This window comes from Pan paniscus, chromosome 13, assembly GCF_029289425.2.
Source record: "Pan paniscus chromosome 13, NHGRI_mPanPan1-v2.0_pri, whole genome shotgun sequence".
Taxonomy (NCBI): domain Eukaryota; kingdom Metazoa; phylum Chordata; class Mammalia; order Primates; family Hominidae; genus Pan; species Pan paniscus.
Genome location: NC_073262.2, coordinates 107,885,189 through 107,901,835, shown reverse-complemented (window position 1 = coordinate 107,901,835; position 16,647 = coordinate 107,885,189). Strand labels below are relative to the sequence as shown.

At 39.1% G+C, this 16,647-nt stretch overlaps 1 protein-coding gene across 3 annotated transcripts in view; it reads right to left on the bottom strand.

The window, feature by feature from the left end:
- The window catches only part of PARD3B (par-3 family cell polarity regulator beta), a 1,074,947-nt gene that overhangs the window by 320,029 nt on the left and 738,271 nt on the right, over positions 1 to 16,647 (bottom strand). For all 3 annotated transcript variants that reach the window (XM_003820781.6, XM_034954909.4, XM_008974231.5), the window contains 2 exons: positions 9,892 to 10,098; positions 8,924 to 9,161 (listed from right to left, as the gene is read on the bottom strand). In XM_003820781.6, the coding sequence (XP_003820829.3) occupies positions 8,924 to 9,161; positions 9,892 to 10,098 (445 nt within the window). The remainder of the gene's footprint in view (positions 1 to 8,923; positions 9,162 to 9,891; positions 10,099 to 16,647) is intronic.

The following is a 16,647-nucleotide window of genomic DNA, read 5'->3' as shown; positions in this document are numbered from 1 at the left end:
CATTATGTAAGTGAAATAAGCCAGACACAGAAAGACAAATACCGTATGACCTCACTTATATGTGAGGTGTATAAAGGTCGAACTCATGGAAAGAGAGAATAGAATGATGGTCACCAGAGGCTAGGCTATGGAGGGGTTGAAGAAATGTTGGTCAAAGGATGCAAACTTTCAGCTAGACAGGAGGAATAAATTTAAGCAATCTATTATTCACCATGGTGACTACAGTTAAAAACAATATGTCTTGTACTTGAAACTTGCTAAAAGAGTAGATTTCCTAGCACTTTGGGAGGCTGAGGCAGGTGATCATGAGGTCAGGAGATCGAGACCATCCTGGCTAACACGGTGAAACCCCATCTCTATTAAAAAAAATACAAAAAATTAGCTGGGCGTGGTGGTGGGCGCCTGTAGTCCCAGCTACTTGGGAGGCTGAGGTAGGAGAATGGCGTGAACCCAGGAGGCGGAGCTTGCAATGAGCCAAGATCGCGCCACTGCACTCCAGCCTGAGTGACACAGTGAGACTCCGTCTCAAAAAAAAAAAAAAAAAAAGAGTAGATTTTAAGTGTTCTCACCATGAAAGAAATAAGTATGTGAGGTAATGTATATGTTAGCTTGTTTTAGCCCTTCCACATTGTGTATATATATTAAAACATCATGTTGCATACCATATATAGACAGTTTTTACTTTCCAATTAAAAATAGATGATAGATAGATAGATAGATAGATAGATAAAGAAGTAATGTCTATCAAGTTAGGCACTATACTGACAGCTTTGCTTACCTAAACCGTTTAACTTAAATTTTACAACAACCTGGACAGGATGTGTTATTATACTTAGTTTGCTGATGAGGAGGTGACTGAAACTCAAAGGGACTCGTGAAGGCTGCAGAGCTTGTAAGGGATAGATTTTTAATTAGGTTCAGCATCAATTTGGTGGTAGTGAAGGCCACAGAGCTTCTAAGGGACAGATTTTTAACTAGGTTCAGTGTTAATTTGGCTAATTTGGTGGTGTGTTGTTTGTGGTGGTAGTGGTAGGTGTGATGTGTGTGTAGGAGTGTTCTTTTTAAAATAATTCACAGCAGGATGTCTTTATATAGAATTCCCCTAGTTTAAATAAAATAGATAGTATATTTTAGAATAAAATGAAGTAAACATATATGCCTTAAAATCTGCAAAGCTTAGGAACAAAAAGTTGACGCCTCTAGATTGTTAAAAATACCTTTGCTTCAAGGGTTCATGATTTAGCTTTGTCTGATGCTCCACTATGTAACCGAACTAGTCTATCTTTGAGGTATGCTTGCATTATCTGAGTTGAGAAGAAACAATAAAGAATATCCAGCTGATGAGGTAGGAGGAACAGAGTTGATCCAATCACCTGTAAACCAAGTTCACCATTTACATTAATGCCCACCTGTCTTAGAATGTGTACTGCAGGTATCCTAGGGTTTTGTGTACTAAAACAGACACAGTTTGGGTTACTTTTTTGTTATAGCTCTATGTGGAGTTGGTTTAAAAATAACCTTCCCATATTTATAAGTTGCAAAAAAGAAAACAAAAGCAGGCATAAAGTGATTTGGCTTTAGTAGCATAGCGTGCTAAATTCTGATAACGTATCTGCTGAAAATTCAGTGTAGCTTGGGCAGTGTGCAGTGTGCACTCTATTCTGCTGTTAGACCATCACCAAGGGTGGGATGACACCATTCTTTCTGCTTTACCTTTTTCATAGCACCTACTACAATTTGGAATCGTATCAATTATTTTGGATTAGTTGTTTATTCTCTTCCCTTCACTGGAATGTAAATTCCCTGAGAGCCATGGCCTGGATGTCTTGCTTGACACCATGTAAATTGACCATTGATTCCCTCGAGCTGATGGGGTACTGGATTGTCCCTGAAATATCTAGTGAATATCCCCTTCACTCCCTGGGTAATACACTGTTACAAATAGTTTACATGTTTATGTAATATTTTGCTTGTCTTGGGGTTTTGTTTTGTTATTTGGTTTTTTTTTTTTTGAGACGGAGTCTCGCTCTCACCCAGGCTAGAGTGCAGTGGTGCAATCTCAGCTCACTGCAAGCTCCGCCTCCCAGGTTCACGCCATTCTCCTGCCTCAGCCTCCTGAGTAGCTGGGACTACAGGCGCCCGCCACCACGCACGGCTAATTTTTTGTATTTTTTACTAGAGACGGGGTTTCACCGTGTTAGCCAGGATGGTCTCAATCTCCTGACCTCGTGATCTGCCTGCCTCGGCCTCCCAAAGTGCTGGGATTACAGGCGAGAGCCACCATGCCTGGCCGCTTGTTTTTGTTTTAATCTCACCACAATGAACTCAAAAGTTTTTATCCTTCCTTCCTTTATTAAGACAGGAAAAGTGCTGTTAAAGCAGGACTTGGTTGCTGTGTGTCAAGTGCCTAGAACAGTGCCTGATACAAAACAGGGCTTTAATAAATTAACTGATAAGTTTAATTATTGATTACAATAAATTAATAGATATAGCATAAAAATAATTATGAATGTGCTTGGCAAAGACAAGGCTTTCAATAAATGTTACTAATCAAATGATACGGGCAAACACATTTTAAAAGCAAAGATGAAGTTCCTATTGGCAGCGTTTGTACTTGGTTCTTCATTAGTCTAGTAAAAAGGAGTTTGCAAGGCATAATTCCTCTTAGGATCAAATTTTATAAAAGTTGTAGAAAAGGGAATCTGAACCATATCAAACCTTTCCATTCAGTGTCCAAAATAAGTTGACAGTTCAAAGGTTTTTGAAGTGAGTGGCCTATAATATCAAAAAGAGACAACAGCAGCTATTATATAAAAAAAATGGATTTGAACATAAATCTATGACAGAATTTAGTTTAAGTAACATAAGGATTGACAAGGTTATTAAGTAAGAAATCAGAAAGTAATCTCTGGGTTTTCCACTTTAGACAAGGTAAAATTTTCTTTGTCAAAGGATATTTCTCTTTGGCTCCTAGAAAAATCTGCTAGGCCCCAGGAAGGTGGCCTAGGACTGACAGCAATGGGCTTGTCTTTTAAAGGAGCTGGAGCTTCACCCTTTGGCTGAAAGGGGCTATGAACGGTCTTTCTGCAGGTTAGTGCCATAAAGAGCACAATATGTATGGAACTCAAACACATAATGAAAAAATTTAAGCACAGAGCATACAGAGAAACTACAAAATTGGTAGGCTCTTGAGCTGCATATTTTTCCACAATAATAATAATAATTCATGGCCTATATAAGAATCACACTTGAATCATGCAAGGAGATAATTCTGAAATCAACAAAGTATAAGCATATTGGAATTAGACAACATGTATAAAGATATTAATTAAAGACATCCTCTGTAATTTTTTCAAAAGGATCAAGAGTAGGTTAAATTAAGAAGTTAAACTGTGCTACTACATATTATTGACACAAATGGACCAGCTAATATCAGAAAAGTGCAAACACTTAGCTTTTCACAAACAAGAACAAGAACACCATTAAGGCATTCACATTTTCATGATGCCAGCCTTGGTGAGGAAAGGGAGGCAGGATTTAAATCTTCATTCACCCCCTTGGCCAGGTACCATTCTACATGGTATAACTGCATGACCCATCCCCAAACCCTATCTTCAGGAGAGCATCTGAGAAACGCAGATAATGGAAAAAATAATACATATTTAAAACACACATCTAACTCCAAGAGAACCTTAAAGCGATCAAACTTTTTTTAAATAAGAAAGAAACTAAGTCAATAGCATCTGAGCAACAGATGAGAATTAAAGCAAAATCTGTTGGCTAATGGTAACAGCTTTGTGTTCTTTGTTGTTGAAAATGTGCATGTAGCAGTAACTCCAATATGCTCACAAACTCAGATGCAAAAGGCTATGGAAAACAGTTGCTATTTTTACACGGAAGATAAAATCAAACACCACCTTTCAGATCTTAACTTTGCTAAAATCGTGGAAAGAAACAAAGCCCGAGGTGCTAAATGTCTAAAGGATCCAGGACCTGTGATTTCTACTATATGAAAATACAGAATATATGGGACAATAAAAGGGAAGAACCAGCACTGTATTATGGGCAATGAAGTATGAACATGCCAAATCAAATCATCTGAAATAAAATATAAAGTTAAGGTTTAATTTAGTAATATTCTAGAAAATGGGATATGTGAAGCTCTAACAGTTTTTATATTTACAGACTATTTTAGTTAAATATTTTAATAGTGTTTTTCGTTAACACCTTAAAGAAAAAACTCTTCCTTATACATTACTATGATATCACGAAAGTAGTAAAAGTAATTATGATGATAACTATATTAGTTTTTGATTTGATGCTGTAAGAAATTACAACAAACAGTGGTTCAAAGAACACAACAGGGCTAAAACCAAGGGGTTCAAGGAGTTGTTAGGCTGCATTCCTTTCTAGTGCTCCCCAGAGAGAATCCATTTCCTTGCCCTTTCTAGCTTCTAGAGGCTGCCTGCATTCCTTGGCTCATGGTCCCCTCCCTCCATCTTGAAAGCCAGCAGCACTACATTTCTCTGCACCTCATTTACACAGTCACCTTTTCTTCTTTTACTTTTAAGGCTCCTTGTGATTACGTTGGGTATATTGGGGAAAATGCAGGATAATCACCTTATGTTCAGGTCAGCTGATCAACAACCTTAATTCCACCCGCAACCTTAATTTTCATTTGTCATGTGACAAAATATTTACACAAGTACTGGGGGTTGGGATGCAGACACCTTCAGGGGTCATTATTATGTTTACTACAATAATTAACATTTATTGAATGTTTATTGCTTGCCAGGCACAGGTCTAACCATGTTACATCTAATAAAATATAATTCTCATAAAAATGATAATTCTATTATGCTTCTCATGTTTCAGATGAAGACACTGAGACAACAGAAGTTAAAGAACTTGCTCAGTGTTACAGAAGTGAAAATTAGAGAAGCCAGGATTGAACTCAGAAAGTCTGTAGGCAGAGCCTGTAATTTTCACCTCTCAACTCCATCCCTTCAAAGACAAAATTCTTATCTAAATATATTGCAATTACATGTTGTCATTATCATCAAGATGGTTAACTCACAGTTCATAAATTCTGGCAATCCTAATAATTATCTAGAATATGGGCAAGTTTAAAATTCAAAATGGCAACTGGAAGGACAGAGTCTACAGAGGCCATCAGGACGAATGTCTACTGGGACATCTGTCCCAATCTGGCATTTACTAGACTATAGATCATATTCAATAAAATGTATAGGAGGCCATTATTTGAGCTCCTGCACTAGGCCACAACAGACCAGACCAAACCAGAATGGAGTCACTCATGCTACATGCCACATAATCAAACTGAACTTAGAAATGGGTCAGTTTCCCAAAATATAGGAGATTCCCAGCAACTAATCAAAGGAGGACCAGTGACATGAACTGGAATGATAAAATCCCTCTACTTTAACCCTATAAGGAATGCAATTTGGAAATGAGCAATCCTTTTTTTGTTCCTTGTTTCTGCTTTCTTCAGTCTTTTTCTGCCTATGAAGCTCACACCTTCTGCTCATCTCACTCAAATGCCCTTCTATTCTGTAGATGGGATGTGGACCAATTTATGAATCACTAATAAAAGCCAATTCAATTGTTAGAACTCAATTTGCTGAAATTTTGTTCTTTTTAATTTTAATTTTTTGAGATAGGGTCTTATTCTGTTGCCCAGGCTGGAGTCCAGTGAAGGGATCATGGCTCACCGTATCCTCTACCTTCCAGGCTAAGTCAATCCTCCCACTTCAGCCTCCTGAGTAGCTGGGACTATAGGCACATGCCACCATGCCCAGCTAATTTGTGTTTTTTTTCTTTTTTTATGGAAATGGGTTTTTGCCATGTTGTTCAGGCTTGTCTTATAACTCCTGGGCTCAAGTGATTTGCCCACCTCAGCCTCTCAAAGTGCTGGGGTTACATGCCTGAGCCACTATGCCTAGCTGAATTTTTTTTTTTTGAGATGGAGTTTTGCTCTTGTTGCCCAGGCGGGAGTACAATGGTGCGATCTTGGCTCACCACAACCTCTGCCTCCCAGGTTCAAGTGATTCTCCTGCCTCAGCCTCCCGAGTAGCTGGGATTATAGGCATGCACCACCACGCCTGGCTAATTTTGTATTTTTAGTAGAGAAGGGGTTTCTCCATGTTAGTCAGGCTGGTCTCGAACTCCTGACCTCAGGTGATCCGCCCATCTTGGCCTCCCAAAGTGCTGGGATTACAGGCGTGGGCCACTATGCCTGGCCGAAATTTTGTTTTTTAATATTCAGATAGCTATTATGACATCAGGCCTGCTGGGGTAACCTCACCCCGGGTGATAGCAGGACTGCAGCAAGTCTTGTCATAACACATCCAGGGGCAACATCGCTCCCAAGATTTTGAGCATGAGGAACCTTGCTTAGCATTTCATGAGCACTGGAAATGTAATGGGAAGGCTCACTGCTATGAGGATTATTTGTATTCCCTAAATGTCACTTATATATGGAATGATGGAACTTTCCTTTCTATGTGGAAATTTCAGCTGATGATCCCAAAATGAGAACAATTGGTAATAAATACACACAGCATTCTTAAATGAGGTATCTCCTAAGGGTTTCATAAGAGGTGGCCAAACTGGCCCCTAAACCGTCGTCTCCCATCATTCATCTTCAGCCCACAGAAGTATAGTGATCAATTGATTTGAGAAGAAATTATAGGAGTAAAGACAGTAATAGAAAGGGGTACTTCTGCCTCTAACACCCAACAAAATAAGTGAGGGGGCTACAAGTAAACCCCTCAGGGAATTTGGAGGTAATTGTATAACAGGAGATTGTCACCCCACTTCCTACCTGTTTATTTTATGACTTGCAAAAATTGACTGCCTCCTCCCTTCCCCATGCATGACAGCATTCTTGGGAGAGTCTGACGTGTGCTTCTGGAGTGAGGAGGCCCAGAGCTGGTGTGGGATGTGCTGGAGAAGTCTGAAGATGCAAGGCTGGTTGGAACATCTCTATGGTGGGGTGAGGAGGAGTGGTACAGTGGGAACAAGCTGTACTTGCATCATTTGGAGGGTGGGAGATCAGGAACTCTAGTAAGCCAGGTAGATGCTGTGGCTGTAAGTTAAGCTAGAGCTGTCTCAAACTGGCACTGTCCAAGAAGTCTACCAACCGGGGTAAGGAGACTCAGGGGTATATGTCTGAGGTCAGAGGATTAGGGAAATAGGTTAGTGGGAAAATCACCTACATTAGTGACTGGTATAGTAAGGAGCACTCTAAAAAATCCACAAAAGTAGCCACAAAGGTTCCGTGATGGCCAGATTATACCAGATAATGCCAGTTAAGTAAAATCCTATCCTATTGAATCTTGTCTTTGTCTCCTGGTTCCAAAGACTGCGAAATAGGAGAAGGTGGAATCCTGCCTCCCACCATACCATAGGATGCTCCTTGTGGTTCAGGTCCAACAGGCAGAAAGGAAGAAAGCTTTCATTTATGTCGGATTGAATATTTTAGCCCCCGACAAACAAGTTGCTTTTTTTTACCCAAAAGTGACCAGAAAGCTCTCAGCCAGAAAGCTGAGATGTCAGGGTGTGGAAGAGGCAGCCTCAACAGTGTATACTTGAAGGGGAGAGAAGAAACAAAGCTGTTTTCTGACCGTGCCATGTTGAGCTCCGTCTAGTCAATGAATGTATAGCATATGAAATCATATCCCACAACTGTGCTGGGTCAGTAGAGCAAGTATGCTGGCCTCATTTTAAAAGTAAGGAAAGTAAGGCTCAGGGAAGCTAAGCAATGTGTGTGAAGCCCCATTGCTCATGTGTGGGGAGTCACAGATCCAGACTTGGGCATCGGAGCCCAGACCCAGTGACATCTCCCCTGTACCACAGTGCCTCTGGAGGTGACAAGTGATGTGCCCAGAGGCCTGGCCACTGCACACCTAAAGTCACAGAGGGATGAGGTTCATCTACTCTGACTCCCCTGCTTCAAAAGAGGTATTCCAGAGGTAACACATAGGGCTTCCCCACTTCCCACTTTCCCTGCGGTGTCAGAGAAAGTATTTATTTTCATAACAGTTCGGTACAAAGGATTGCAGGCATTGTCCATGCCTCTACTAAGCATTGGCCTTTCTTTTATGGTGTAATCATAGCTCACTGCAGCCTTGAACTACTGGGCTCAAGCCATGCTCTGGCCTCAGCCTCCTGAGTACTTGGGATTACAGGCATGCACCACTGTGCCTGGCTAATTTTTTTTTCTTAGAAATAGGGTCTCCTCCCTGTAACCCCAGCACTTCGGGAGGCCAAGGCAGACAAGGCAGATCACTTGAGGTCAGCAGTTCAAGACTCCTGGCCAACATGGTGAAACTCCACTCTACTAAAAATACAAAAATGTGCTGGGCGTTGTGGTGCATGCCTATAGTCCCAGCTACTAGGGAGGCTGAGGCAGGAGAATCGCTTGAACCCAGGAGGCGGAGGTTGCAGTGAGCCGAGATTGCGCCACTGCACTCCAGCCTGGGCGACAAAGCGCGACTGTCTCAAAAAAAAAAAAAAAAAAGAAAGAAAAGAAAAAAAGAAAAGAAAAAAGAAAAAAAGAATAGGGTCTCCCTACCTTGCCCAGGCTGGTCTTGAACTCTTGGGCTCAAGCAATCCTCCCAGCCTGCCAAAGTACTGAGATTACAGGCATGAGCCACCGTGCCTGGCATAGTGTTGACCTTTCTTTGACAACAAACTTAAGACAGTGTCCCGTCATCACTGTAACTTTCCCCAAAAAGCTCCTCTGCCTCTGCAGAAAGAGAATGAGCACAGAGTTGAGAGCCGTATGCATTTGGCTGAAGACGAGGAAAAGCGTGCGCTTCTTTCTGAGTACAGACAAAGGAGTGATTTTACCAGGAGAGACAAAATGAGAACCAACTTTGCCTTCAAAGCAGGCCCATACCTCAGCATGGCGCCGAAGCCCTTCTTCTTTATTTTCCTTTCTGGATCTTCATTCTCCTCTTTGCGCTTTTTCTCCTTGACTTTCAATTTGCCCTTTTCCTTTTTCTTCTCCTTCTCTTTCGTTTTTTTGACTTTCCTGGCTTTATTTTCCATGTCCTCTAGCTCCGAGTTCCCCTGAGGGGCAGACTCACAATTCAGAGCTCCTTGGCCAGAGTGAGAGCTCTTATCAGACAGACCGTCTGTACAGAGAAAAAATAATCAATACCCATGGTCAGGGGCACACACGGTTAGTATACAGAGAAACGCTAACACGTAAAATGCAAAAGAATGAATAACAGCACTCTGTAGTTCTACCCTTCTATGTGGTTATGTGCGCCCTTTGAAGATCTGACTGCCTAAATCTGGTTACTTCGAGCAAGACTTGATGCTGGGAGTGGGGACAACCGGTTGCTTAGCTGGTGGTATGAAAGGCTTGATATGTGTTCAAGCACTAATCTCTCTGAAAGCTGCCTTGTTAACCTTGATCAGCTCAGAAAGCCTGCATGCTGGGAAACAAACAGGGTGAGGAGAGAGTTTTGAGTACAAAATATCCCAACTGCTTCTACCCAATTAATGCAGTCAGAGTCCTTGGATTGATGCTGCCTCTAATGACTCGAATGAGAATGTCAAGAAATGCATACTTAGTGCTCCTACCCTAAGGGTAAATGACAGTTGGTCCTTGTAGAAAAGTGAAGGAGAACATTTCTTTAGCCTTGCACTGTAAAATAAATTGCATATTGTGTTCTCCAATTGCATGTTCATTAAGCCAAAGGGCAAAACATATCAGGAAAATGAATTACTTTTAATATCAAAAATATAATTGTGATCCTTAAATCATTTTTTTCTGTAGTTGAGCACACATTCTTGCCCATGATTTGCCGATAATAATAATGAGATGAAGAAGCCATTTAAGGAAGCATATTGTCCTACCAGCTTCTATTTCTTCAGGTCCATCGTAGGATTTGTCAATGGCTGCTCTAAAGCTCTCATTGCAGCCTCGGCCTCGAACCATGTGTGGCCGGGGCCTGTGAAAGGGAAGGTCATTCTTCCTGACCTCGGCCACTGCAGTCTGCAGACTCTCCAAGGAGCTGGACTTTTTCAAACCCAGAGTTGGACCAAAATCTTTGCTTGGAGATTCTGGAAAAGAAAGGGCAAAAGGTCACCCCTCTTCTAATGGGGCAGTGTGGTGTAATGCTATTGTTCTAAGAATATTTCTGTCTGGACATCCCAAAAAAGGGGTGTTAAGTGGGTGGGAGTTGGGGTTATACTCCAGCTTTGCCACCTTTTGTAACCTCGAACAAGTGGTTTGACTTCTCTGAGCCTCTGTTTCCTTTTCTAAAGCTGTGATAAAATTTAATATGACTATAGGTACATTTCTCTCTATGCAGAAGTGTATATGCATGTGTGTCTATAGGCATATACACACACACCTATGAATTTGAAAGGCTGTAGCTATTTATAGAGACTATGTATGTGAATGAGAGTGATTTCACATATGTGAGAATACCCACATACACACATGCATACTCACAGACACACACACAAACATACCAAGCACCTAACATGACAAGAGCTTCTCTTGCAGTATCATCCTAGCACTCCCACACCTGACAGCTTTTATCATTGCCATGGTTGCTCATATGATTAGTAAGGAACATACTGGGCATGGAAATAAAAGAACATTGAAGTGACGGTGATTTTTCTAATTAAACACTTTACCTTACCCTATTGGCTATTAATGTATGGTAACTGCAATTTATTTAATCAATCAATCAAGCAAGCAAAGCAAGAAAGAAAACAACTTTTCTGTGTCGATGCTATAGTTCTGAATGTATTCCTATTTGGTATCTAGAAAAGGGGCAACCTTTTAATGCAATATAAAATTATAAAACAGAAAATATAGAGCACAACTGAATTTGAATCACTGCTTTTCTGGTATATAATGTTTTTCATTTGTGCGGTTTGCCTTGCCCTCTACCTGCCCCCTCCCACTCCATTCCTTGACCTCCATTCCCACCCCCAGCTAGTCTCTCAATTATCAATAACAGGATTAGGTTATATAAATATTAGCAGCACAAGGATTATCTTTAAGATGGAAGGAATTCTATCAGGGCTCTTGTCTCTACAGTCAAAGCTTTTCCACCAGGGCCACAGCTCATGTTCCTTTCCAGTTACGAAGGAGACTACTGTCATGAAGTCTACTTGCATTTCTGGGAAAAAACGACTGTGTCATTTATCAATAGACAAGAGTACCTATTAAGAATTATGTATGTAAAGTACCTACTTCAATGTCTAGCACCTAGCAAGGCTCAATAAACGGCACTACCTTTTATTACTATCATCACTATTTTTGCTATTATCACTGCCACTATGAACACTACTACTAGCAGCTGCACACAGCATTAAGGAATACAAAAGAAGTACAAAAAAGCCCTGATGTATATATATACCCATGTGAAGTGAAACAGCAATACACACCTTTACCTATGATCCGAACGTGTTAAAAATAGTCGACATAATGAATAATCGTAATAGCTAATAATGCATGGAGTGCTTAGTCTGTGTTAAGCACTATTCTAAATGCCTCACCCACAGTAACTTACTATAATCCTTATAGTTGTGCTACTGGTACTACTTTTAGCCCCATTTTACAGATTCAGAAATTGAGGCACACAGCATTGACATAACTTGTCTAAAGTTAAACACTTAATAAGCATCCAAACCAGGAGCTGGGCCGAGGCAGCCTAGTTCCAGCTTTTCTGCTGTGTACCATGTACTTTACTGTCTAAAGATGTATTTGCTCTGCACCCTCTATTTGATTATGGTCAAACAACTTAAACTGCCCTACATTGTCCTCATTTCTAAAATAAGAATATTAGGCTAGATTAACCCTGGAGCCTCGTCAAGTAGGCAAACTGCAAAAATTGGATGTTGCGTTATAGTTTCATCATTAACTTATAGGAGACAACTTTGCACTTTGAACAATATACAGGATGACAATAAACACTACATTTTATAGACCCTATTGGCTATTAATGTAGGGTAAGTGCAATTCAGTATTCAGTAAATTCAACAGAGTATATTCAATAAATGCAACAGAGATAAGACTAAGCAAAAAAAAATACAAAAAATTTCAGAGACAAATTTCAGGTGTTACTTGCAAGTCATAAATACTGAGGATATGTCACTATTAAATCCAGAAAGAGGCATATTTTTTATATTCCCAGGAAGGAAGATAAGTTGAAGAAACAGAAATTGAATAAGATCATTTCTGACAAGAAAACAAAAGGCATCACAGAGGTTTGGGGGTATAGAAGCAATAGTAAAAGCTTTGGAGTTTACCGAAAATATTTTATAATATCAGCCCCTAGGGATGTCTGACATGAAGTTTGGTGAAAACATGAAGATGAAAACTATCTGAGAAAGCCCTGATTCTCTGTCAGCAATAGTAACCATCTTTTATTTATTAGTTGCCATTCAGGAGATTACATTAGAGCCCAAACTGTAAGCATTCACGTCAACCTTTAGCAATAAATTCCAGGGAACATGAAAGTGAATAAATCGTCCAAGATAGAAGGCACATTATCTAAAAGGAGCTTATGTGAAGCTCAGCAAGAAGTCATAGCTAAGAAGAAACAAATACACTGTTCCTCATTCTAAGCAAACTGAACATTAAGGATTCATGGATTTTGCAAGATTAATAGAGTTGGCAATTAATTCACTCTATATAAATAGAAGTCACAAAGTAGAAGTACTAACTGATGTTGGGCAATATTACAACCTAACTCTATTGGATGTAATACATGGTAATATTAAAAGCAAAAAGGGTGGTTGAGTCCTTAGGTTGTAAATGTGGACTCTGGAGTTTTCAGGATTGGAAAAAAAATTCTATTTATTCCTGGAGAATGCACAGAATGTAGCTGTAGAGTAGGGACTCATGTTAGAGAAGAGAACCAAAATCAGGAAAGTCCTTATAAGGATTTACAGGTACAGTGAACTGACTGAACTGGGGGCTCTGACAAGGACCTTCTCCAGGGATCCCCATGTCTTTCATATGTTTGAGGGCTCCTACAGAAGGTCAAGGTTACCTGCTGTGTAAGGGATTATAATGTCAATTGACAGGCATCAGTGTTAAATTCCAACAAAACACTTGGAATAAAATACCCTCCCTGTAAAGATTGTGTGGAGTACAATAAATTGCCACTTTCAATCCCTCTTCCCTACTCCTACTCTCACCAATTTCAGTTTAGGTTGATGGTGCCTAGAAAATTTTACAGCTTTTAAAATGAGAAGATTCACCGTCTATGTCTAGCCTCACCATTTACAAAAATCACATTTTTTTCTAGGCTTTCACTAAAACCAGGGGTCTCAAGAAGAGGTCTCTTTCAAGTGAGTAATTTATCAAAATCAAAACCTCAGCCACTTGATCCCATTGAAGTTATCCTAAAATATGATGACTCTTCATATTTTCATCTATAGCTGATGCGATATTGGTTGTGGCTTCTATGTCCATGTTCTTTAAGATCGAGAAGAACGGATCCTCCCCTCACAAACACGAGCTCAACATACACAAGATTCATGAAACAGATGACACACAATTATCAAGGGTGCTAAAAGAAGGATCTCACATAAAAATTATTCTCAAGGTGGTATAATAAAAACATTCTTAATTTCAGGTGCCAAATTTTCTCTTAAAATTATGGCCTCATTAAAAAAATGCCACAGATTTTTTTTTTTAAAAAAAAGATGTTATAGCACTTTTAAAGATTCCATCTGTTTCCAAATGAAGGATTAGCTTGACATGGTCCTATATAGAGTAGAGGGAAATTTCAGGGTCATGTCTTCTGCACAGATCAATCCTCCGATACATCCCCTACTACCCTCCATTCCCAAAAATACAGCGTTATGAAAAGAATGAACACACACACACACACACACACACACACACACACACACACACATACATACACACACTCCAAGACTAAAGAGTTAAGCTGTGCCAGGCAAAATGCCCATGTGTCCTGTAGGCATAAAAAGGGTGGCAAGAGGCCCATGAGAGAGCTACCACCTAGTTGGAGAGGTGCCACTATGAAACTGATTCTTAAGATGCTGAGAAACCGCTGCCCCAGCCTTCCAGGTATTACAGAAAGCCTCACTTCAACATGCTATGAAACAGAAGGTCCTTCCTGGAGGATAGTTTGGATGTGGACCTCAGTTTCTCTGACTCAGTCTTGGATTCCTGCCCTTGCCTTACAGCTGAGCACTGCTGTTGCTTCTCCACAGGCAGATGATTTGAATAATTGAGAATAAAACTGTCTAGAGGGTAGTGGTTAATACTGAAGGATTAAAAGGAGGCTGTAGAATATCCAAACATTCCCTGCCCTGCTAATTACTTCTTGAGTTAATAACCTCTTTGTGCCTCAGTTCCCTCAGCTATCATATTGAGGATAAGAAAAGCATAGAAGGGTGCCTGGCACATCGTGAGTGCTCATAAAGCAATGGTGATCATTACTGTCACAGTCACTTTTGTACCACCTCTAAACATTTCAATGAGGGAAATCTTAGATTTGGTTCAATCCATCATTGAATTCTTAAATATGATCATGCGTTCTACAAACAGCTAAAAAGGACTTCATAAAAAATGCTTTCCCTTTTTATTCAAAAAGGGAAACAACTCCTTAAATTTTTTTAAAACAATTAAACTCCTTAAATTGTTTTTTCAAACAATGCCTTACATTTCTTCTTTTGACACAGGTATATATATGTTCATCTGTTCATCACATATAGAGGCCATTGTGATAAGATAGATTAATAGTGGAGTCTTAGTTGCCCTTCTCCTTAGGCTATAATCACCTAATTAGTCTGAGATTTAATTGGCAATGTTTGAACTTCCCACTTTAGCATTAAAAATCTCACAATAAAAGAATGTCTTAATCCAGAAGACCAGTAATTGGATCTTCCATTATTGATGAAATTGCTTCCAATACATCCATATTAAAAAATAAGAAATTATTTTAGGGAAGATATTCACTTCCAGATACATGGCAAGTTTTTCTCCCAGCTAGAGCTTTGTAATTAACAAATACTTATGATAAATTAACAATAAATAATGTATTAATTTGTACATTTCAATAACATCAATGGCCCTCACGGTACTTAGTGAAAATTAATTAATTTACAATCCTTCCTTCTAAAATAAAGGGATTGTTTCCCATCATAAATTAGGGATCAAGATTATTATAATGCCATCCAGGAGTCACAGCATGAGACCTGGGAAGGCTGAGAACTTGTCAAGATAGCTTGCTTTTATTATCAATTTGGCCTTGCCTTATTATGAGCAGTCAACTTGGACAAACACAATAGAAACGCCTTTCCTGCTGCATGGAGAGTTGTGATGTGAAATTAATAAATGTAAAACTCTTTGAATACAAAATTATTGTAAATTCCAAGTAGGAGTCACAATACCACTTTATTCTCCCACATATTTCACTTTGTCTTTTCATTTTAGGTAACATTTACTGAAAATTTTCTGTTTGATTTTTTAAGTAGATTTCCTAGAGGCAAAATGTCTTATATGCTTTACTTGATATCATTGCAAATCCATTAGCCTTTAAAAAATTCTCTGTAATATCCAAATGTATAATTTCCCATGTTATCTGTGTTCACTGTGTTCATAATGGGCCTAATTACCTTCTTGCCTATCACAGTGTTCCAAATATTGATCATCATTCCAAGCTTATCACAGTGCCCTGTTTCCTATTCATTACCATAGGGCATAATGCAATTTGGCTTTACATTATCTGCTGTCATTTGGGTCTCAGTTCTTTTACTGGCAATTTCCAAGTTCTCCAAGAGTGGAATTTTTCTTTTAAGTCTCACAAATCCCAGGGTCTTTTATCATTTCCTGAAATTCACATCAAAATGTTCAATAATGAACTTCTCATTAAGATTCATACATTTGCATAATCTCCCCTACCCTATCTCCAAATACTTTATTTTAAAGTGAAACTATCCAGAGAAAATATGGGAAGATTATGTGAACAAATAAATTCCTTGATTATGAGTATAAGCATGGCCCTTCAAGTGTGTTCAAATGTTTGCCAAGTATTGCTATACACTTTAATTTTCCTTACTAAAAATTCCTTCTTTCACAAACAAATAGTCAAAATTTTATGTCTTGTTTAGGTTTCTTTCCTGAACTCAGATTATGTCCCCAAAATGTAACAAATAGTGAATTCATTACCCCAAAAATATTCTGACATTTTTCTTTTTCTTTTTTCTTCTATCTTACAGATAAGAAAATATACTCCATGGTTCAACTTAATGGTTAAACTATTTCTAAAAATACATATATAACCTTATCTGTGGGTAGATTCTGGTAGGGCAACTGAGGATCCCAGACAACACCATTCCCAGCATGCTGGTTTGTTTTAATCTTTTGTTTTCATTCTTTCCTCCCTTAGACAGACTCTACTGGATTAAAAAAACAAAATGAACAAACAAAAAACAAATAAAAAGCTGCATTCAAGAAAATAACTGAAAAATTAAGTACACAGCATTGGTCTCCAGAAGAGACATGTGGGTACTTATAGGAAAACACTACCTTTATTATTTAAATAAGTAATAGAATACTCATTTGAGGGTCAAATAAATGGACCAGTGTGGGAAATTTTCCTACCTGTGATA